This window comes from Anolis carolinensis, chromosome 3 (genome assembly GCF_035594765.1).
Source record: "Anolis carolinensis isolate JA03-04 chromosome 3, rAnoCar3.1.pri, whole genome shotgun sequence".
In the NCBI taxonomy this organism is placed as follows: domain Eukaryota; kingdom Metazoa; phylum Chordata; class Lepidosauria; order Squamata; family Dactyloidae; genus Anolis; species Anolis carolinensis.
In genome coordinates, this window is record NC_085843.1 from 7,418,169 (window position 1) to 7,441,625 (window position 23,457).

The following is a 23,457-nucleotide window of genomic DNA, read 5'->3' on the forward strand; positions in this document are numbered from 1 at the left end:
GTAGTTGCTGGGAGTTATAGTTCACCTACAAAGAGCCCCAATGATAGAATTCGGCCAAACGTCCCACACAGAACCCCCATGGCCAACAGAAAATATTGGAGGGATTTGGGTTCCTGAGACCATATGAAATATGTGTTTTCTGATAGTCTTTGACAATCTCCCCCAAGGGTTCCACCCCAAGGTTGAGAAACGCTGATCTAGACTGATTCCCTTGCAATACAGGAATCCACTGTACCTGGTCTGTGCCAGAACACATTATTTTAGGAGCTAGCAATTATTCCATAATGGCATTCGACGTGTAAAACAATCAGTGGGTGAAACAAGCAACAGGTTTACTTATGCATAGGATGCCAGCTCTTATTCAATCATAAGATGGCTCATCAACACACAGGCATAATCCAATTGGTTCAATACCTCTATCTGAGTTTAAAACTGGGATTTAGGCCAGTGTTTTGGGGGTACAGGAAATATTTATTTCTTTGAAAATCTGCCACCAAAATAAACATGTATTTATTTGATAACCCAACACCAAAACAAACAAACAAACAAACAAAATGTCTGAAAAACCACATGCACAAACCAGTTGCCTCAAAAGACAGCCTGATCTGCATCGTATCTGCTGCTCTTCTACCTTAGGTCAAGGAGATGAAAAAGACAAATATTCCTCATGCTCTGACTGAGATTAATTTAATGAGTATTCCTTGTCCAAAATGCTTGCGGCCAGAGGTGTTTTGGATTTTAGAATACCAGAATTTGCCTTTATGTATTATTTATTTATTTACAGTATTTATATTCCGCCCTCCTCACCCCGAAGGGGACTCAGGACAGATCACATTGTACACATATAAGGCAAACATTCAATTCCATATAACATAGAACAGAGACAGAGACAGACGCAGAGGCAATTTAAACCTTCTCCAGCTTCCAGCTTCCTGAGGGTATGCTTGATTCCGGCCACAGGGGGGAGCAGCTGCTTTATCAGCCACTGTGACAGCACTTCCTCATTCCAACAGTGGCTGGATGATTTTTATGGTGTCGTAAATTAGCCTCCCCACATATAAGTGGTACCTAAATTTCCTACTTGATAGATGCAACTATCTTTCGGGTTGCTTAGGTCAGCAACGAGCAGGGGCTATATTTTATTTTTAATTGTTGGGTGCTCACCCCGACACGGGCTGGCCTCGAACTCATGACCTCCTGGTCAGAGTGATTTATTGCAGCTGGCTGCTAACCATCCTGCGCCACAGCCCGGCCCCACATTTTTAAGTCAAGGATATGAAAAAGACCAATATTCCCCAAGCTCCTATTGAGACGAGCTTATTGAATATTCCTTGTCCAAATAGCTTGGGACCAGAAGCGTTTTGGGTTTTAGAATAGCAGTATCTGCGTACATGTACATTGTGACACTTCTTGGAGAGAGCTTCCAAATTTAAGCACAAAATCCATGGATATTTCATAGACACTTTGTACACATATAGACTGAAGATAATTTTATATGCAATATTTCTAGCTATTTGTGCATGAAACAAAGTCTGTGTACATTGAGCCACCAGATTTTGGATTTTGGAGTACTATTTTGACATTCCAGTTAAGGGATGCTTGCTCAGCCTTGTATTACAAGGGTAATGAAATGCTTTTAACCACTAGGGGGAACCTTCTGCAACATTGCGCATTGTTAGCGCACCAGAAGCTTTCCACATTAGTTGTCTATGGGTTTTTAAAAACGGGGTGCTGAAAAATGAATCTCTCCCACTGCTCCATTTCTGTCATAGCGGAATCTTATGAGGAACACTAAGTCCAGTTTTATGGGCATTCAAGCTACCATATATACTCAAGTATAAGCCGACCCGAATATAAGCCGAGGCACCTAATTTTACCACAAAAAACTGGGAAAACATTGACTCCAGTATAAGCCAAGAGTGGTAAATTTCAGAAATAAAAATAGAGTTGGACAGTCTTATCTTAAATTTGAGCTTTATGTAAATATTCAAAAACATTTAACCTACTGATGCCTCAATTAATGTCATTTTATTGGTATCTATTTTTATTTCTGAAATTTACCACCCTCGGCTTATACTGGAGTCAATGTTTTCCCAGTTTTTTGTTTTTGTGGTAAAATTAGGTGCCTCGGCTTATATTCAGGTCGGCTTATACTCAAGTATATACGGTACTTCTTGTAGCAATGAGGGACTCTGGAACTAACCCTCCAGATATACTAAGGGGAGAAAAGGAAAGGGTCTGAGGCTGTTAGGAATTGCGGGAGTTAAAGTCCAAAACTCCTGGATGGCACAAGTTTGCCCATATCTGGGATAGAGACTTGGAAGTCTCTCATGGGTTTGAACCCTGAAATCTCAGGTTCTAGGAGACTCTGTCAGGAAAGGGTTAAATTGAGACACAACCACCTTCTGTCTCAATTCCTCCCCTTCTCTGGCGATTGTAGTTGCACAGTCATAAATCCAGACTCTCAGTTGTCAGCCGAAACCAGCGGTTCTTATCTTTATTGAGTTAATTACAACTATTTACACAGCACAGCCGGAGCGGACCATCTAAGCATCCGGCCAGATTGAGGGCAACAATTGATAGGCTGGCCGTTGAACGCGAAGTGTTTCCGACTGAATCAAAATCAGATGGGGGATACATGCATGGACAATGAGGGCATTTCTGGATTCCAATGTGATAAATTGAACCGTGCGATTCTTCCAGCTCCCTCCTGCTTTGCGGAGATGAAAACCATTTGCTGCATAGGAGCTTGCCAACGCATAGTGGCTCGTGTAACACTCTTAAGAATTTGGCCAAAATAGCTTATAAACGGATCGCCCAGTACATTAGCGAAAGGTGTTGGAGCACACCCGGACATCCCGGATCCCGTTGATGGGCTGAAATGGTGCTGCGTTAATACAGTCACACGTTCCGAAGGAAGAACAAGAGAAGGGTTTACAAGATGATGGAATGAGAGAAACATCTTAAAACCCGAAACCGAGGAAAGGAATTCAGTTAACACATGGGCATGGCTGTTTCTCATTGAGTTTCACTCATGCTCTAAGAAGCTGGCTGTGAAGGAATAAATATAATTTCTGGTTCCATTTCACAGGGGATCTTCTTATTTTAAAGCTTTGCATGTGGAGCACACTTTTGCATCCTAGGAACTTATTTATTTATTTACAGTATTTATATTCCGCCCTTCTCACCCCAAAGGTGACTCAGGGCGGATCACATTGTATACATATAAGGCAAACACTCAATGCCATATACACATAGAACAAAGACAGAGACAGACGCAGAGGCAATTTAACCTTCTCCTGAGGGGATGTTCGATTCTGGCCACAGGGGGAGCAGCTGCTTCATTATCCACTGCGACGGCACTTCCTCATTCCAATGGTGGTTGGATGGTTTTTATGGAGTCGTAAATTAGTTAATTAGTAACGGCGCTCCATGCAGTCATGCCGGCCACATGACCTTGGAGGTGTCTATGGACAATGCCGTCTCTTTGGCTTAGAAATGGAGATGAGCACCAACCCCCAGAGTCGGTCACGACTGGACTTAACGTCAGGGGAAAACCTTTACCTAAATTAGTTAAATTAGCCTCCCCACTTTATAAGTGGTACCTTAATTTCCTACTTGATAGATGCAACTATCTTTCGGGTTGCTAGGTCAGCAACAAGCAGCGGCTATTTTTTTAAATTTTTAATTGTCGAGTGCTCACCCCGCCACAGGCTTGCCTCTAACTCATGGACAGAATGATTTATTGCAGATGGCTGCTCACCAGTCTGCGCCACAGCCCAGCCCCTGTCCTTTCCTCTCTCCATTCCTTCCTTCCATCCAGCCAGAATGGAGATAGGATACAGGGTGAAGTGTTAAGCAAAGACAATCAGAAAAGGCTTGGAATGTGTTGTTGAAGGCTTTCATAGCCAGAATAATTGGGTTGCAGTAAGTTTTCCGGGCTGTATGGCCATGTTCCAGAAGCATTCTCTCCTTATGTTTCGCCTACACCTATGGCAGGCATCCTCAGATGTTGTGGAATAATGCCCAGGGTGGGAGAAAGAACTCTTGTCTGTTAGAGGCAGGTGTGAATGTTGCATTTGGCCACCTTGATTCATTGAATGGCCTTGCAGCTTCAAAGCCTGGCTGCTTCTTGTCAGGGGGGATCTTTGGTAACTGGCCCTGTTTGTTTCCTGTCTGGAATTCCCCTGTTTTCTGAGTGTTGTTTGAGTGAATCTAACAAAGGATTGCCCCAGGCTTTGAAGCTGCAAGGCCATTCAGTGCTAATCAAGGTGGCCAACTGCAACATGCACATCTGCCTCTAACAGACAAAAGTCCAGGGTTGTTGTATGTTTTCCATGCTGTATTCTCTCCTGGCGTTTTGCCCACATCTATGGCAGGCATCCTCAGAGGTTGTGAGGTATGGAGAAACTTAGCAAGGAAGGTTTATATATATATCTGGGGAAAGTCCAGGGTGAGAGAAGAACTCTTGTCAGTTGGAGGCCAGTGTGAGTGTTGTAGTTAATCACCTTGATTAGCATTGAAAAGCTTCATCTCCTGGCTCTTTCTGCCTAGGGGCATCCTTTGTTCAGAGTCGTTAGTTGCCCCTGGTTCACATGTCTGGAAATCCTCTACAGGAGTCTACTGTATCCCATGCAGCTGTGGACAAGTCTACAGAGGGACCACCAAATGCAGCATTGCTTAAGCACGAATCAAGGAACACGAAAGACACGGCAGACTAACTCAACCAGAGAAATCAGCCATAGCAGAGCCCTTGATGAACCAGCCTGGACACAGGATATTATTTGAGAACACAGAAATGCTCGACCACTCCAACAACTATCATGTCAGACTACACAGAGAAGCCACTGAAATCCACAAACATGTGGACAACTTCAACAGAAAGGAGGAAACCATGAAAATGAGCACAATCTGGCTACCAGTATTAAAAAACTCAAAAATCAGAACAGTAAATAAGAAGTAACACGCTGAAAACAGAGGATTTCCAGACATGGGAACCAGGAAAATCACATTCAAAGCACCCCCAACAGATGGCCACCCAGCCTCTGCTAAAAAGTCTCCAAAGAAGACTCTGGAGCAGAGAGTTCCACTGCTGAACAACTCTCTTTCACAGTGAGGAAGTTCTTCCTAATGTTCAGGTGGAATCTCCTTTCCTGTAGTTTGAAGCCATTGTTCCATTGCGTCCTAGTCTGCAGGGCAGCAGAAAGGAAGCTCCCTCCCTCCTCCCTATGACTTCCCTTCACATATGCATACATAGCATACATAGTCTCCTCTCAGCCTTCTCTTCTGCAGGCTAAACATGCCCAGCTCTTTCAGCCTCTCCTCATAAGGCTTGTTCTCCAGACCCTTGATCATTTTAGTTGTCCTCTGGACACATTCCAGCTTCTCCCTTCAACTGCGGTGCCCAGAATGGGACACAGTGTGATTCCAGGTGTGGTCTGACCAAGGCAGAATAGAGCATGGGGAGCAGGACTTCCCTGGATCTAGACACTAGACTCCTATTGGTGCAGGCCAAAATCCCATTGGCCTTTTTTGCCGCTGCATGACATTGTTGGCTCATGTTCACCTTCCTCCCCACAAGGACTCCAAGATCTTTTTCGCACGTCCTGCTGTCGAGCCAGGCATCGTCCCCTATTCTTTATCTGTGCATTTTATTTTTTTCTGCCTAAGTGGAGTATCTTAAGGAGGAATTGTGTCTCTCCATCTCAAATACAATCTCCTTCTTTCTGCCTTCTTTCTTACCTAGTATTTTTGTATTTTCTAGTGGGTCTTCTCTTCTTCTTCTTCTTCTTTTGTATATAATTTTCATTAAGGTTTTCAGGAAACGAAAAAGAATTTTTTTTTTTACATAAAATAAGGGGATAGGGTTGAGAAAAGGAGTACAAAACAAGCACGAGCATAGAAATGGGATAAATAGGGCTAAATATAAAGGGTAGGAATTGGGGAGAAAAGAGAAAAAAAGAAAAAAAGGTAAAAGGGTGTATTTGGTCTTCCAGCCTTGACTTCGCGGGATTCTCGACTTTAGTAATCTTTTATTTATATAGTCCTGGTTGTTTTCTTTATTTCCATTTCAAGTCCTCAACTTTTAAGTCTCTTCCTTGCATTTGTTCATGTATTTTTTGAACTGTGTCCATTCTGTTCTCTTTATAGGTTGTCCTCTTTGCACTTTCAAATAAAAAGTTAATTCATCCATATCTCGAATTTCTTCCATTTTTTCCTGCCAATGTTCTTTTGTTGGTGTCTCTTGTGATTTCCATTGTCTTGCATATACAGTAGAGTCTCACTTATCCAACATAAACGGGCTGGCAGAATGTTGGATAAGCGAATATGTTGGATAATAAGGAGAGATTTAAAAAAGTCTATTAAACATCAAAATAGATTATCATTTTACAAATTAAGCACCAAAACATCATGTTATACAACAAATTTGACAGAAAAAGTAGTTCATTACACATTAGGGCTATGTAGTAATTACTGTATTTACGAATTTAGCACCAAAATATCACGATGTATTGAAAACATTGACTACAAAAATGCGTTGGATAATCCAGAATGTTGGATAAGTGGGTGTTGGATAAGTGAGACTCTACTGTACTTGCTGCCGTATTCATATAGGTAAATAGAATATCTTCATTTAAGTTAAGGTTTGTGTCCGAATCTTTTAGTCCTAATAGATAATATTCCGGTTTCATCGGAAAGTATTTTTTGAGATTCTGTGTGTATTATTTTCCAAAATTTGATGGTTTCAGTACATGTCCACCAAACATGGAAATATGATCCGATGTGGTTTTTGCATTTCTAGCAAGTATTTTGTGTATTCTTATACATTATACTTAGCTTCTTTGGTGTAATATACCACCTATGAAACATTTTCATCCAATTCTCTCTCAAATCCATTGCGTAGGTTTATTTTAGTTTTTTCTTCCACATTGTTTCCCATTCTTCCAAATTAACTGAGCGGCCTACATTTTTAGCCCACTTTATCATGCATTCCTTTATCTCTTCCGTTTCCGTTGACCACTCTAGCAATTTATTATAGATTTTTGTTATTTCCTTTTTCTCACTTTGAAGTATTTTATCCCAGAAATTTTCAGTGCTACTGAAACCAAGTCCTCTCTTCTTATGATATGTCCAAAGTATAACAGACTCCAGTTTAGTGATCTTGGTTTCCAGAGAAAGTTTAGCCCAGGATATCCATAGCACTATTCCCCAGCATCACACCCCAAATGAGTTGATTACTTTCCTAAAAAAGCTTTTTTCACTCCCCAGCTTTAGAAAACATGCATGGATGGTATATACCAGGGGTCCCCAAACTAAGGTGCATGGGCTGGATGCGGCCCTCCAAGGTCATTTACCTGGCCCCTGTCCTAAACTTTAGACTTAGGGTTGACCTAAGTCTACCTGGTCTTTGGAGGTCTCTTTGCTTAGCTATGGCCTTATGAGACCGTCTAGATGGCTTTTGGAGGTCACTTTCCTTACCTATGGTCTTATGAGACTAACTAGATGGCCTTTGAGGGTCCCTTTCCTTACCTATGGTCTTATGAAAACATCTAGATAGTCTTTGAGGGTCCCTTTCCTTATCTAAGGTCTTCTGGTGGCCTGATGAGATCATCTAGATGGCCTTTGAGGGTCCCTTTCCTTACCTATGGTTTTATGAGACCATCTAGATGGCCTTTGGGAGCCCCTTTCCTTACCTATGGTCTTATGGAACCATCTGGATGCTCTTTGGTCTATGGTCTTCTGATGGCCTGATGAGATCATCTAGATAGCCTTTGAAGGTCCCTTTCATTACCTATGGTCTTATGAGACCATCTAGATGGCTTTTCCTTACCTATGGTCCTATGATATCATCTAGATGGCCTTTGGATGTCTCTTGGCTTAACTATGGTCTTATGAAACCATCTAGATGGTCTTTGAGGGTCCCTTTCCTTATCGATGGTCTTCCGATGGCCTGATGAGATCATCTAGATGGCCTTTGAAGGTCCCTTTCCTTACCTATGGTCTTATGAGATCGTCTAGATCAGGGGTCCCCAAGCTAAGACCCTCCAAGGTCCTTTACCTGGCCTCTGTCCTAAACTTTAGACTTAGGGCTGAACTAAGTTTGAAACGACTTGACTAATTTTGGACTATTTCATCATATTCCGGCCCCCCAACAGTCTGAGGGACTGTGAATCGGCCCTCCACTTAAAAAGTTTGAAGACCCCTAGTATATACAATCCTAAATTTAATATTCAGTGACCTGTCTTCACTTCAGCATACATTTTTACGATTCTCTAACAGGGTTTGTTGGTACCTAGAAGTGTGGCAGTGCCTCTCTTTACAGTTTAAAACTTGGGAAAGTTTCTTGTTGTGTGTTGGTTGGAGGAATCTGAGCGGTCCTTTTCTTTGGTGAGTTCAAAACAATGAATACATACAACTTTCTTCCTCCACACTTTACCCTCACAATGATAATGACAACCCAGGACTGAGAAAGGTGGATTTGAATCCGTATCTCTCCAGTTTTTGCCCAGTACTAACGGTTACACCGCCTTCTTCTCCCAGGTGAATACGCTTCGGGCTGCAGCCTTTGAGGGCATTTTCCTTGCTTGTCAGCCCGAATTTCCTGTGCCGGCTTCTCCTGGCCTGCGGTCCTAAGAGAGGACTGGTTTATATTCTTGTCTTTGGAAGCAGGGGAGAATTATTACCGCTCTTCAGCCCTTCCCTTGATAACACAAACAAACGTCACATTGAATTTATGCAGACATGACGGAGATTTCAAATAACGTTATGGATCCCGTCAGAAAAGCGTAGACCTGATTGCAAAGGACGTCCCATCCAGGCACATATTGCGCGGTCTGGCAGCTCACCTAATTCCCTCGGGCAGGTTGAATAAATTCACTCGGAAACAGGAATAAGCGGCAGCAGGTAATGGTTTGGAAAAGGATTTCTTTCCATTTCTGGAAAAAGGCACAAATGAAAGCTAAATGGCACATTCCAAGGTATCCAAGAGGGCCGTTTTCCTGGGATGGAGAAATACAACTTGGGAGGCAGCAGGGGCCAATGCATCCCAGGTCAGTGGGGCAGTGAATCCGCTCCAGGATTTAGTCTTCACTCGAAAGAAACTACAGTGTTCCCTCACTACTTCGCGGTTCACTTTTCGCGGATTCGCTGTTTTGTGGTTTTTCAACAAACTCTAAAAGACTATTATAAATCATAAAAAATTACAATTTACAGCCTAAGAAAGGGAGGAAGGAGAAGCTGAAGGGAGAGAAAAGGAGCCCAAGTGGCAACGGGAAGAAAAGGAGGCGATTTATCAACACACAATTGGTTGATAAAGACTTAAAATAGTGTATAACTACTAAAATAATGTATACTGTATATACTCGAGTATAAGCCTAATTTTTAGCCCTTTTTTTAAGACTGAAAAAGCCCCCCTCAGCTTATACTTGGGTGAGGGTCCTGGTTGGCTTATATTTGGGTCAGTTTATACTCGAGAATATATGGTACATTTATTATTTTTCTCTATTATTATTGGTATTATTACATTTATTATTTTTCTCTATTGTTGCTATGATTACATTTATTTTAATAATATAATAATATTTTTATAATAATATAATAATATTTTTATAATAATATAATAATATTTTTATTATTATTATTAAGACATTTATTATTTCACTCTGATCTTACTATTATTATTGCATTTATTATTTTAATCTATTATTACTTGTATTATTACCTGTATTTATTATTATTATTATTATTATTACATGTATTTTTACTCTATTATTATTAAAAGGATACATAAGCACATTTACATGGAAGAAGATGAGAATAATGATTTGATCAGAGTTTGACAATCTTATCTTAAATTTGAGTTTTATGTAAATATTCAAAAACATTTAACCTACTGATGCCTCAATTAATGTAATTTCATTGGTATCTATTTTTATTTCTGAAATTTACCACCCTTGGCTTATACCGGAGTCAATGTTTTTCCAGTTTTTTGTGGTAAAATTAGGTGCCTCGGCTTATATTCTGGCCGGCTTATACTTGAGTATATACGGAAAATATTAAAATAAATACAGCGTCCCTACTTTGCGGATTTTCACTTATTGCGGGTGATCCTGGAACCTAACCCCAGTGATAAGTGAGGGAACACTGTATTCAAAATACTGAAAATACTGTAGGATCTGATCTTGAAGGTTTGGAATAAAACCTGGAGCAGATTCATTGTCCCACTGACATGAAAATCACTAGCTGCTGCATTCCTCAGGATCAGATGGGAACTCTAGAATGAAAGACTTGGAAGAGACCATTCTGCCAGGCAGGAATATACAATCAAATCTCTCCTGACAGATGGCCATCAGACTCTGCTTCAAAACCACCAAAGAATATTCCGCCATCTTCCCAGGCAGTGTATTCCAGTGTTGAACAGCTCTTATCCTCAGGACACATTCCAGCTTAGAGTCAACATCTCCCTTCAACTGCAGTGCCCAGAATTGGACACAGTGTGATTCCAGGTGTGGTCTAACCAAGGCAGCATAGATGGTTAGCATGACTTCCCTGGATCTAGTCACTAGATTCCTCTTGATGCAGGCCAAAATCCCATTGGCTTTTTTAGCCGCTGCATCACATTCCTGGCTCATGTTTCCCTTCCTCCCCACGAGGACTCCAAGATCCTTTTCACACGTCCTGCTGTCAAGCCAGGCATCCCCCATTCTGTATCTCTGCATTTCTTTTTTTCTGCCTAAGTGGCGTATCTTGCATTTGTTTCCGTTGAACTTCATTTTGGTTGGTTTTGGCACATCTTTCTAACCTGTTAAAATCATTTTGAATTTTGCCCATCTTCTGGAGCATTAGCTCTCCCTCTCAATTTTGTGTTGTCTGCAAACATGATGATCATGTCTTCTAACCCTTTTGTCATGTGAGTATACTCCCACGTGACAAAAGCCATGCCTCATGTCCATACAGAAAAATAAAGGATGAGTGAAAATGACTGGAAATCCATTTTACAAAAGGTACGAATTGCAGATTCTTTGCATATGGGTGCCTATGGTTTGTCTTAGGCGATCCCTCGTAGCTCGAGGAGGATTGTCTTCCATCCTTGGTGTCTTGGGGGTGGGTTCTTAGGTGGCTGAAGAGACCTATTCTTGACCCGCATGTTCTCCCGCAGTGAGGACATTGGTTTCCAGACGGAAGGCGGTCCCGGTTGGGGTTGGCTTGACGCTCCTTCCTCTTGGCACGTTTCACCCTTAGGCCCTCCGTTCGTGCCTCTTCGAACTCCGCAGCACTGCTAGTCACAGCTGACCTCCAATTAGAGCGCTCAAGGGCCAGGGCTTCCCGGTTCTCAGTGTCTATGCCACAGTTTTTAAGGTTGGCTTTGAGCCCATCTTTAAATCTCTTCCTGCCCACCAACATTACGTTTCCCGTTCTTGAGTTCGGAGTAGAGTAACTGCTTTGGGAGACAGTGATCTTTGGGCATTCGGACAATGTGGCCAGTCCAGCGGAGTTGGTGGCGTAGGAGCATCGCTTCAATGCTGGTGGTCTTTGCTTCTTCCAGCACGCTGACATTTGTCCGCCTGTCTTCCCAAGAGATTTGCAGGATTTTCCTGAGACAACGCTGATGGAAACGCTCCAGGAGTTAAGTGTGATGTCTGTAGACCGTCCACGTTTCACAGGCGTAGAGCAGGGTTGGGAGGGGAATGGCTTTGTAAACAAGCACCTTGGTATCTCTTGGATGTCCCGGTCATCAAACACTCTCTGCTTCATTCTGAAAAATGCTGCGCTCGCAGAGCTCAGGCGGTGTTGTATTTCAGTGTCAATGTTGACTTTTGTGGAGAGGTGGCTGCCGAGGGAGCGGAAATGGTCAACATTTTCTAATGTTACACCATTAAGCTGTATTCCTGGCATTGCAGAGGGATTGGCTGGTGCCTGTTGGAAGAGCACTTTGGTTTTCTCAATGTTCAATGAGAGGCCAAGCTTCTCGTATGCTTCTGCAAAGGTGTTTAGAGTGGTTTGTAGGTCTTCTTCTGAGTGCGCACAAACTATGTTGTCATCGGCATATGGTTTACCGATGAAACAAACCATGTGTCATGTGATAGAACCTATAGGAAACATCATGCAAAGGATGTTGGAGAGGAGACATAAGACTGTGTGACAAGATCCTCAATCTGTGCATGAGTTGCTTATTTCCTTGCCTTCAATGCCCAACTCTCTTGCTTCACTCTCTCGGATTGGCACGTTCAATCGCTCCCCACACGGCTGCTCTGTAAAACAACTTGGCACATCCAGAGTCGGCCGCCCGTGGCATCTTCCATCGGGAAACACTCACGGCTTTGTCTCAGATTGCGGCTTTGGTCTTGCCAACGCAAGGAAAACCGAGAGCCAATTCTCCCAAGGGGAAGCCAAAGGGCGTGAGATGTACAACCCAAACCAAAATGTGCGAAGGAGGTATAAGTAAACACAGCATACCTCCCTGATGGCTCCCTCCTTGGTATGCAATGCTGATCAGAATATATTTTTTCCCTAAATGGGGAAATGTCAGAAGGGGCAGCCGGCTTCTTTTAAAAGCAGTGACAGCGTGTTTGTCTGCTGGACACAAAAGAAAGGACCCTTGCTGGATGCCGGTGGCTTTGTTCCCTGAGCCAACATTCCCCGTTACTCCAAAGCAAGTCCAGGGAGCTATGCTGGGAGGCAACAATCCGGAGGCTAAACAAGTCGAATGTGAAATATTAACTGCTGCCTGTGGATACGGAGCCAAGCTTTCCCTGGGTACCGGCAGTCGTCGCTTTGTTGGAGTCAAATGGAGAAAAGTCCTCCTTGAAGTCGGAGCCAGCTGCGGAGGTTTGGCTCTTCTAGCGCTCAGTCAAGCCTGTGCCCCTTTGTCAGCTTGTGTTCATCGGGGTTAGCAGCCGGGCTTTGCAAATATAAAACTTCTTGCCAGATAGGGTTGCCAGATCTCCGGGTCTGAGATCTGCAAGGGTGGTGAGATGGAGATTTCAGGGCCCAAGTACCGTATATACTCGAGTATAAGCCGACCCGAATATAAGCCGAGGCACCTAATTTTACCACAAAAAACTGGGAAAACTTATTGACTCGAGTATAAGCCGAGGGTGGGAAATGCAGCAGCTAAAGGTAAATTTCAAAAATAAAATTAGATACCAATAAAATTACATTAATTGATGCATCAGTGGGTTAAATGTTTTGAATATTTACTGTATTTAAAAGAAAAATAGTAAACTAACTCTATAAGTCAGGGGTCCTCAAACTTTTAAAGCAGCGGGCTGGTCCACAATCCTTCGGACTGTGGAGAGGCCGAATTATCGTTTGGAAATTTTTTTTTCTATGCACACTGTACATGTCTTATTTGTAGTGCAAAAAACAACAACAACGAAAGAACAATACAATATTTGAATATAAGAACAATTTTAACCAACATAAATCTATCAGAATTTCAATGGAAAGTGTGGACCTGCTTCTGGCCAATGAGATAGTCAAGTTGTTGTCGTCGTTGTTGTTGTTTTTGTTGTTTACCTTCAAGTCATGTCAGACTTTGAGTGAGCCCGAGTCTAAAATTATTCATTTATTTATTTACTGCATTTATTTACTACATTTATATCCCATCCTTCTCACCCCAAAGGGGACTCAGAGCAGCTGTATGTACATACAATATATTATATTATTAGCATAGCACAATATTAGCATTATATATTACTATATTTATTTATTTTATTTATTTCCAATATTTCTATCCTGCCCTTCTCACCCAAAGGGACTCAGGGCGGCATACAATTGGCAACAATTCGATGCCGATAATCATTAAAAACAACAAAATATAAAAATATATTACAACCAATTAAATACAGTATAAAATATAAAACATAAAACATATGCTTAAAATCCGTTCGTCCAATATCCTCTTATATATTGAACTATACCACTGTACTGTAATATTAGTAGTAATAGTAATAGTAATAGTAATGAATCGTGCAAATTTGCAGAAATATCTTTTTTTCTTCCCCTTCTGCCCATGCAATCTGGCTTGCAAGGGTTTCTCTCACACTCTCCTTTCGCTTTTGAAAACATTCGCTTCTTCTCTGTCTGTCTCTCTCAAAAAAATAAGATAACCAGCCTGGAAGGAGAAGCAGCGGAGGGAGGTTTTGGAAAAGAAAACATACTGTGACCTCCAGGCTCCCGAATATAAGCCAGGGGAGGCTTTTTCAGCTCATAAATAAGGGCTGAAAAACTCGGCTTATATTGAGTATATACGGTAAGCTCATATGGGGAGATATAGTCTGTCAAATAATCCAGACTTAAACCATATAGGGCTTTTTTCAGTCATAATTACAGCCAGCTTTCCACATTCACTGGTATTAAAAGTGCAGAGCCCTTGTGAATGTGAAAAATCGTGAAAAAGACAATATTATCATCATCATCATCATCATCATTTAGAATCGTAGAATCCTAGAGTTGGAAGAGACCTCACAGGCCATCCAGTCCAACCCCCTGCCGAGAAGCAGGAAATCGCTTTCAAAACACCCCCGACAGATGGCCATCCAGCTTCTGCTTAAAAGCCTCCAAAGAAAGAGCCTCTATCACACTCTGCAGCAGAGAGTTCCACTGCTGGACAGCTCTCACCATGAGGAAGTTCTTCCTAATGTTCAGGTGGAATTTCCTTTCAAGTAGTTTGAAGCATTGTTCTGTATCCTAGTCTCCAGGGCAGCAGCAAACAAGTTTGCTCCCTAATTCCTATGACTTCCCCTCACATCTTAATCCATGGCTCTCCTCATGTCTCCTCTCAGCCTTCTCTTTTGCAGGCTAAACATGCCCAGCTCTTTAAGCCGCTCCTCATAGGGCTTGTTCTCCAGACCCTTGATCACTTTAATCGCCCTCTTCTGGACACATTCCAGCTTGTCAATATCTCTTTTCAATTGCAGTGCCCAGAATTGGACACAGTGTGATTCCAGAATACAGAATAGAGGGGAGCATAACTTCCCTGGATCTGGACACTAGACTCCTATTGATGCAGGCCAGAATCCCATTGGCTTTTTTAGCCGCCCCATCACATTGTAGGCTCATGTTTAACTTGTTGTCCGTGAGGACTCCAAGATCCTTGAGCCTACTGGAAAACACCAAAATCCCCCTCTCCTTTTTGCCGACTGAATTCATTGAATGCAAACTTCTTCTGTATTTAGGATGTGGTTAGTTGCAACTAAGGCCCTTTCTACACTACCTGATATCCCAGGATCTGATGCCAAATTATTTTCTTTGAACTGGATTATATGAGTCTCCACTGCCAGATAATCTGGAATAAGCAGATAACCTGGGATCAGATCCTGGGCTATAGGGATAATGTGGAAGTGGCCTAAAGTAAATTTAGATATACAAAAGTCAAAATACGTTATTTGAGAACACAGGAAGGCTGGACCACTCTAACAACCACCATGTCAGACTAGACAGAGAAGCCATTGAAATCCACAAGCATGTGGACAATTTCAACAGGAAGGAGGAAACCATGAAATTGAACAATATCTGGCAACCAGTATTAAAAAAACTCTAAAATCAATAAATCAAGAACAATACTCTAAAAACAGGGGAATCCCAGAAATGAATCAATCAGGCTATCACCTCCCAACAAAGGATCCTCCTAGGCAGGAAGCAGCTAGGCTTTGAAGCTGCAAAGCTTTTCAATGCAAATCAAGGTGGCCAATTGCAATGTTCACACTTGCCTCCAACAAACAAGAGTTCTTTCTCCCACCCTGGACATTTTTCCACAGATATATATATTTCACTGGCCTAGTTTCCAATATACCTCACAACCTCTAAGGATGCCTGCCATAGATGTGGGCAAAATGTCAGGAGAGAATGCTTCTGGAACATGGCCATGCAGCCCGGAAAAAAAACAGCCAGCCAGACGGAGAAGATGTAGGAGAGAAATGAAGCAAGGAAAGAAAACACAAACCCAGACAATGCTGGGAATAATAATAATAATAATAATAATAATAATAATAATAATAATAATAATAATAATAATAATCAGCTGATGACCCAAAATGCAGACTGTGCAAGGAAACCAACGAAACCATTGATCATATCCTCAGCTGCTGTAAGAAAATCACACAGACAGACTACAAACAGAGGCACAACTCTGTGGCCCAAATGATTCATTGGAACTTACCACCTCCCAGCAGCAAAGAACTGGTGGGATCACAAACCGGCAAAAGTATTGGAAAATGGGCACACAAAGAAACTGTGGGACTTCCGAATCCAGACTGACAAAGTTCTGGAACACAACACACCAGACATCACAGTTGTGGAAAAGAAAAAGGTTTGGATCATTGATGTTGCCATCCCAGCTGACAGTCGCATTGACGAAAAACAACAGGAAAAACTCAGCCGCTATCAGGACCTCAAGATTGAACTGCAAAGACTCTGGCAGAAACCAGTGCAGGTAGTCCCGGTGGTGATGGGCACATTGGGTGCCGTGCCAAAAGATCTCAGCCGGCAGTTGGAAACAATCGACATTGACAAAGTTATGATGTGCCAACTGCAAAAGGCCACCTTACTGGGATCTGCACGCATCATCCGAAAATACATCACACAGTCCTAGACACTTGGGAAGTGTTCGACTTGTGATTTTGTGATACGAAATCCAGCATGTCTATCTTGTTTGCTCTGTCATAAAATAATAATAATAATAATAATAATAATAATAATAATAATAATAACAACCCCCCCCCCACAGGTGCCACCTTGACGTGGTGGTGGGGATTATATTATTATTGTTGTTGTTGTTGTTATTATTATTATTATTATTTTATGACACAGCAAACAAGATAGATATGCTGGATTTCGTATCACAAAACCACAAGTCAAACACTTCCCAAGTGTCTAGGACTGTGTGATGTATTTTCGGATGATGTGCGCAGATCCCAGTATTATTATTATTATTTGAAAATACATCACACAGTCCTAGACACTTGGGAAGTGTTCGACTTGTGATTTTGTAATACGAAATCCAGCATATCTATTCTGTTTGCTGTATCTTACAATGTAGTTGTGTCAATAATAATAATAATAATAACTTTATTTTTATATCCCGCCTCCATCTCCCCACAGGGATTCGGGACAACTAACATGGGCCGAGCCCAGATCATCACAGTAACACAAAATAAAATAGATACATAAAACATATCATCAACGAGCAGAAATTAAAACCTGATAACACTAGTTGACAATAAAGAGTGAAGTGGAAGGAGAAAGAGAGAGAGAAAAACTGGGACAGTTTAAAACCAGCAGAAAAAGTGGGATGGCAAAGGACTAATCAACATTATCCCAGCCAAATTGGATCAGTTGGGAAAAGCTTGATCAATCACTTTTTTTTACTACAAATACTACAAAATGTTTAAATGTTCTATGAAAGCCTGCCTTTTCCCCGCAATCTCTGTTTGGCCCCAAAACGAAGAACATTCGGCAGCGTTTCCATCCCCCAGTCCTTGTCTTTCAGTTTTGTCTGGCAGCATTCGCTGTCGTCTTTGCCAAGTCAAACTTGCAAAACTCAGGCTTTGAAGAGGTGGGGAATGGCTTAGGGCTGTCGCTGAAGTAAGAGCCACTTGTGGCCCGGGTTCAAATGCTTCAGATCAAAGCACCTGGATGCAAGATGGGTTTTTCAAAAAGCCAAGGCTTTCAGGCACCCATTTATTCATACGGCAAGGAATAAATCACATCCATAAAACGTGGCCGTTAAGTAACCAACGTCCATTCACCTTGGTGCTGAAAAGCGAAATTATACGTCTTTGGAACGCCGCAAGAGAAGGGAACCTTTGCTTTCAAGGCAAGGGCGCCATCGGAGTTACAAAAAAAGGTCATTCTCCAGCTGCTGAGTCCTTAAAAGACTTTTTATGAGGAATAAAAAAAGAAGGATCGGTTTATGGCGACATTGGCGAGATCATAGACGCAGCAGCTGAAGTCGCTGTTCGTGCTTCAGATGAGCCGGAGTGGGTGGCGGAGGAAATAGCCAGCATTTTCGTGAAAAGAGACTTGGCACGGATGGCTGTGTGCTTCTGCCAAAAAAGGCCATTTCCTTTCCAATTCACCTTGCCAGCTGCAAAATGAAGATGGCCAACCCTCCTCTATAGGCCATCCAATGGTTAAATGGCAGTTTATTGGTTTCAGTTGGTGGCCCATAAAGCAAGGATATTTCCCATTTCTATTGGCTGTCACATTTGGGTTGATTTTTAAAGCCAAGGAGAGAGTTGGATTATACATTCATTTGGAAAAATTATGAGTGTCTCATAAAGGTGAGAGTTTGGCTGAATCCATCTATATCTATATATATAAAAGAGTGATGGCATCACGGCAGCGGACAAAACAACAAAAGTAAACACCCCACAACCTCAAAAATTGACAGCACAACCCCTCATCCATGCCTCTAGGTTGATATAACAAAAAGAAAAGAAAAATAAAGTCCTAATTAGAGGGAGAAGAATAATTGTTTTTATCCAATTGCTGCCAGTTAGAAGGCTAAGCTCCGCTCACTTGGTCTCTTAGCAACCCACTCAGCCTAGGGGACCCTTTACCTTAACTACCACCAATTCCTCAATACTTTATTTCCCATACCACCATACTTCGCCACAGCAACGCGTGGCCAGGCACAGCTAGTATATATATAAAAGGTTAATGAAATTTCGGCCTAGGACAAAACAACAAAACTACACATCCCAGAAACACTAAACTTGGCAGCACAACCCCTCATCCATGCCTCTACGTTCATACAACAAAAAGCTCCAGCTACTCCAGAAAACGGCCAGGCTTTGAGACTGCAAAGCTATTAACTGCTATTCCACCTGGCCAACAAAGGATTCCCATAAGCCACAGCAACGCGTGGCCGGGCAAAGCTAGTATTGCTATATAATACAGTTTGAAGCTATATTATATGGTCAGGGTAAACCAGACATGGGCAAACTTTGTCCCTCCGGATGTTTTGGACTTCAACTCCCACAATTCCTAACAGCCTGCCGGCTGTTAGGAATTGTGGGAGTTGAAGTCCAAAACACCCAGAGGGACAAAGTTTGCCCATGCCTGGGGAAAATATATGAGTCCAAACTGATCCGGCCTGTGAGATCTGAGGTTTATCCACACTGCACAGTTGTGACAGTTTGATACCCTTTTAATCAAAAGAGTCTCTCCTATTGAACCTTGTGACTTATAGTTTGGTGCAGTCCATAAAAGCTCTATCATATCTCTGTAGACAAGACGACAAAGAGTTCCAAACCCTGGTCAAACCACAAATCTCAAAATTTCATCATGTCATGTCAGTTAAAGTGGTGTAAAACCGATATAACCGTGCAATGCAGAAAACATCCCTGAAAACCAGGGTTTACATTTTGTCATGAATACAAATCCCTTGCCTTCTACAACATAAAAATACTAATATCGACTTGGCATGTAATGGCAGTGGATGCATTTTCGGTACTGCCAAAAATGTGCTATACAGTAGAACCTCACTTATCCAAGCCTCACTTATCCAAGCCTCTGGATTATCCAAGCCATTTTTGTAGTCAATGTTTTCAATATATCGTGATAGTTTGGTGCTAAATTCGTAAATACAGTAATTACAACATAACATTACTGCATATTGAACTAATTTTTCTGTCAAATTTGTTGTATGACATGATGCTTTGGTGCTTAATTTGTAAAATCATAACCTAATTTGATGTTTAATAGGCTTTTCCTTAATCCCTCTTATTATCCAAGATATTCGCTTATCCAAGCTGCTGCTGGCCCGTTTAGCTTGGATAAGTGAGACTCTACTGTACTTGATTTCATCTCACATTGCATTGCTTTGGGGTTTGTTTTGTGAGTCCTGAGCCAATTGTTACTCGGAGAGCCGATGGTAACCATGAATTGTGCTTTAAGAAATGTATCAGTAAATATGTTTTTGGTCTCAGCAGAGACTTACGAGAAATGAGATGAGTTCAGTCCCTTGGATTCGGGTCAGGAAAGAACCTGGAACAAAGATTCGATGAACTGAGATTTGGCAGCTCAGTTTCTCATTTTGGAGACCGGCTTCGAAAGTAGCGCTTTCAAGGCCAGCCATGCACAACTGCATTGCATCACAATGAAATATTTGTCAGGTGCCCATCTGGCCACGGGTGTTTCCCAGCTTTATTTCCTTCCTCCCTTGTTGCCCTCCCAAAACCTGACTTCATTTTCCCATAGCCTTGTTGAATGTGGTATTTTTTATGGTGTCAGAAGCGTTTGAGAACATACTGCTTCTGGTGTGAGAGAATTGGCCGTCTACAGAGACGTTGCCCAGGGGACACCCAGATGTCTTACCATCCTGCTGGGAGGCTTCTGTCTCTCTCTTTTTAAATTTTTTAAAAATTAATTTATCAATCAAAATGTATAAGTTTACATTTTCCTCATTTTACAATATCTTAAACATATCATGTTGTATACAATCCGACAGTAAAAAAAAATCAAAACATCTTTAAACATATTTCTTACCAGTTTTAGACTTTTCCATTACAACTTTACTACATATCTCTCTACTACACCCTTTTATCTACTTATACATATTTTATTTATTTATTATTATTGTTATTGTTATTATTGTTATACCTTTCCCCCCTCTTCCCTTCCCCTTATTTTGTGCCTCCTTCACCAGGACCAACCAAACTCATACTGTTTCACAAGTCCAAAATTTCATTGTCTCTGTTGCTGGCTTATACCCCTTTCCCTCATTAAAAATATACTCAATAAATTTCCTCCATATTTTCCAAAAATCTGCTTGTTTCAATATTCCCTTTTTTATTTTAATATTGCAATTCAGCTTATCATTAATTGCTATGTTCCAAATTTCCCTGTACCATTCTTCTAATTGGATTTCCTTTTTTTTCTTTCCAGTTTTTTGCTATTAGCAATTTTGCTGCAGTTATCAAATTAGAAACCAAATCTTTCTCCTCTTTTGAGAGGATATTGTCATGCATAAGTAATAATGCTGATTTAGGTATATTCATTATCTCTGTTTTTATTATTGCTCTTATTTCTTTAAATATAATTTCCCAAAATTTTTGTATAATTTTACATGACCACCACATGTGAAGATATGACCCTATTTCCTGACAGCCTCTCCAGCACTGATTTGTGTATTTTTATCTATCTGATTTAATCTAATGGGAGTTAAGTACCACCTCCATACCATTTTGTAATAATTTTCCTTAATTGCTTTTATTGTTGTGTCCGGGCATGGCCCCATGTAAGCCGCCCTGAGTCCCTTCGGGGAGATGGGGTGGGGTATAAGAATAAAGGTTATTATTATTATTATTGACATATTTTTAATAATCTCATACTCCATATCCTTCCCCATTCTTGATTATTCAATTTTTCCACCACATCTACTTCCCATATTTCCTTCAAATGAACTTGTTCCTGTTTGTCCGTTAGTAGTAGTGGGAGACTTCTCTCATGTCCCTGCAAGCTAGAGCTGACAGACGGGAGCTCACCCCATCTTGCGGATAGAAATCCAACCTTCAGGTCAGCAGTTCAGTTGGCACCAAGGACTGAACTCATAATATTAGTGAGGAAACAATGGGGATTAGATAGCTCTGAATCAAGTAAGAAGATACAATCAAAGCACTCTTGACAGATGGCCATAAACTGACAGACTCCACCAGACTCTCAGGCAGTTCTCATACAGTTCTTACCATAACAACTGCCTACCTAGACAGTTGTTGGGATAGAATTAAAAGGGTGTTGGTGCAACTCATTGTAGCACTGCAGTGGTTAGACATTTTGATTTAAGAAACAAACATGGAATCAAAGAATTGTAGAGTTGGAAGAGACCAAAAGGGCCATCCAGTCCAGCCTCCTGCCAAACAGGAACACACAGTCAAAGTACCCCTGACAGATGGCCATCCAGTCTCTGTTTAAAGACCTCCAGGGAAGGAGACTCCACTGGACTTCCAGGCAGCATATTCCTCTGCCCACCAGCTCTTACATCAGGAAGTTCTTCTTAATGTTTCTTTGCAGAAAGCGAAGTGGCAGTGGAGGAGACTCATACAATTGCTGATTCTGATCAATGGCACTCTTTCAATTCTGAATTTTTTAAAACATGATAAACATTGTGCCATTTGAGCGTTTGCAAAATGTAACCTCACATGCATTTGCAGTTTTAAAAATTCAGATCATCTTGGTATGATGATTAAAGTACCATTTGGGCATTTACAAAATATCAAGTTCCTTTTTGGGACTAATGATGTCTGTGTTCTTCGCACCTTTTCCTTTTACAGAGCCTTGTTCAAAACGCCCTCCGCTCTCGCCTTAAACCAGACGCAACATTGCAAGCAGTTGGAAGGGCTGGTGGTTTCCCAAGTGCAACTGTGCCGCAGCAACTTGGAGCTCATGCAAACCATCATCCAGGCGGCACGGGAGGTGATCAAGACCTGCCGCAAAACCTTCTCCGACATGCGGTGGAATTGTTCCTCCATCGCGTTGGCCCCTAACTACCTGCTGGATTTGGAGAGAGGTAAACAAAATACCCCAAAAGCTTCAGAACACCCTAAATACCTTAAAGCAGAGTTTTCTAAACTCTGTATCATGACACATCAGTGTCTGTAGGCATGACATGAAAATGTAATAAAAAACCCTCTTGAGTCTTTGTGCAATAAGGAATAATTCACATATTTTTTACAAAATATAAATTAATTAATTTATTTATTTACAGTATTTATATTCCGCCCTTCTCACCCCGAAGGGCAGATCACATTGTACACATATAAGGCAAACATTCAATGCCATATAACATAGAACAGAGACAGACAGAGAGGCAATTTAAACCTTCTCCAACTTCCAGCTTCCTGAAGGTATGCTTGATTCTGGCCACAGGGAGCAGCTGCTTCATCATCTACTGCGATGGCAACTTCCTCATTCCAACGGCAGCTGGGTGATTTTTATGGTGTTGTAAATTAGCCTCCCCACATATAAGTGGTACCTAAATTTCCTACTTGATAGATGCAACTATCTTTTGGGTTGCATAGGTCCGCAACGAGCAGGGGCTATATTTTCATTTTAATTGTCGGGTGCTCACCCCGACACGGGCTGGCCTTGAACTCATGACCTCTTGGTCAGAGTGATTTATTGCAGCTGGCTGCTAACCAGCCTGCGCCACAGGATTTCATGAGATAAGTTATGTTCCTATACATTTTGTTATTACCATTTATGTATGGGTCTATGTCTCTGATAAGGGATTGGTTTATTCTCCGGTTTGTGAGTAAAACTGAATGGCCCTGCGTGTGAATAACAAAGTGTGTCACTAACATGGAACATTTGGAAAGCTCTGCCCTAAAGACACACAAATCCTGTCTGATCTTGAAAGTTAAGCAGGGCCAGCCCTGGTTAGAACTTGATAGGAGACCACCAACCAATCCCAAGTGCTGTAAATTATAGTAAGTATAGTAAATTATAGTAAGA

At 41.5% G+C, this 23,457-nt stretch overlaps 1 protein-coding gene across 1 annotated transcript in view; it reads left to right on the plus strand.

Annotated features, from left to right (window-relative positions):
- wnt11 (Wnt family member 11) overlaps nucleotides 1–23,457 on the plus strand; it is a 69,754-nt gene that overhangs the window by 23,401 nt on the left and 22,896 nt on the right. Inside the window, exon 3 of the mRNA XM_008117779.3 lies at nucleotides 22,278–22,513. Within this exon, the coding sequence (XP_008115986.1) occupies nucleotides 22,278–22,513 (236 nt within the window). The remainder of the gene's footprint in view (nucleotides 1–22,277; nucleotides 22,514–23,457) is intronic.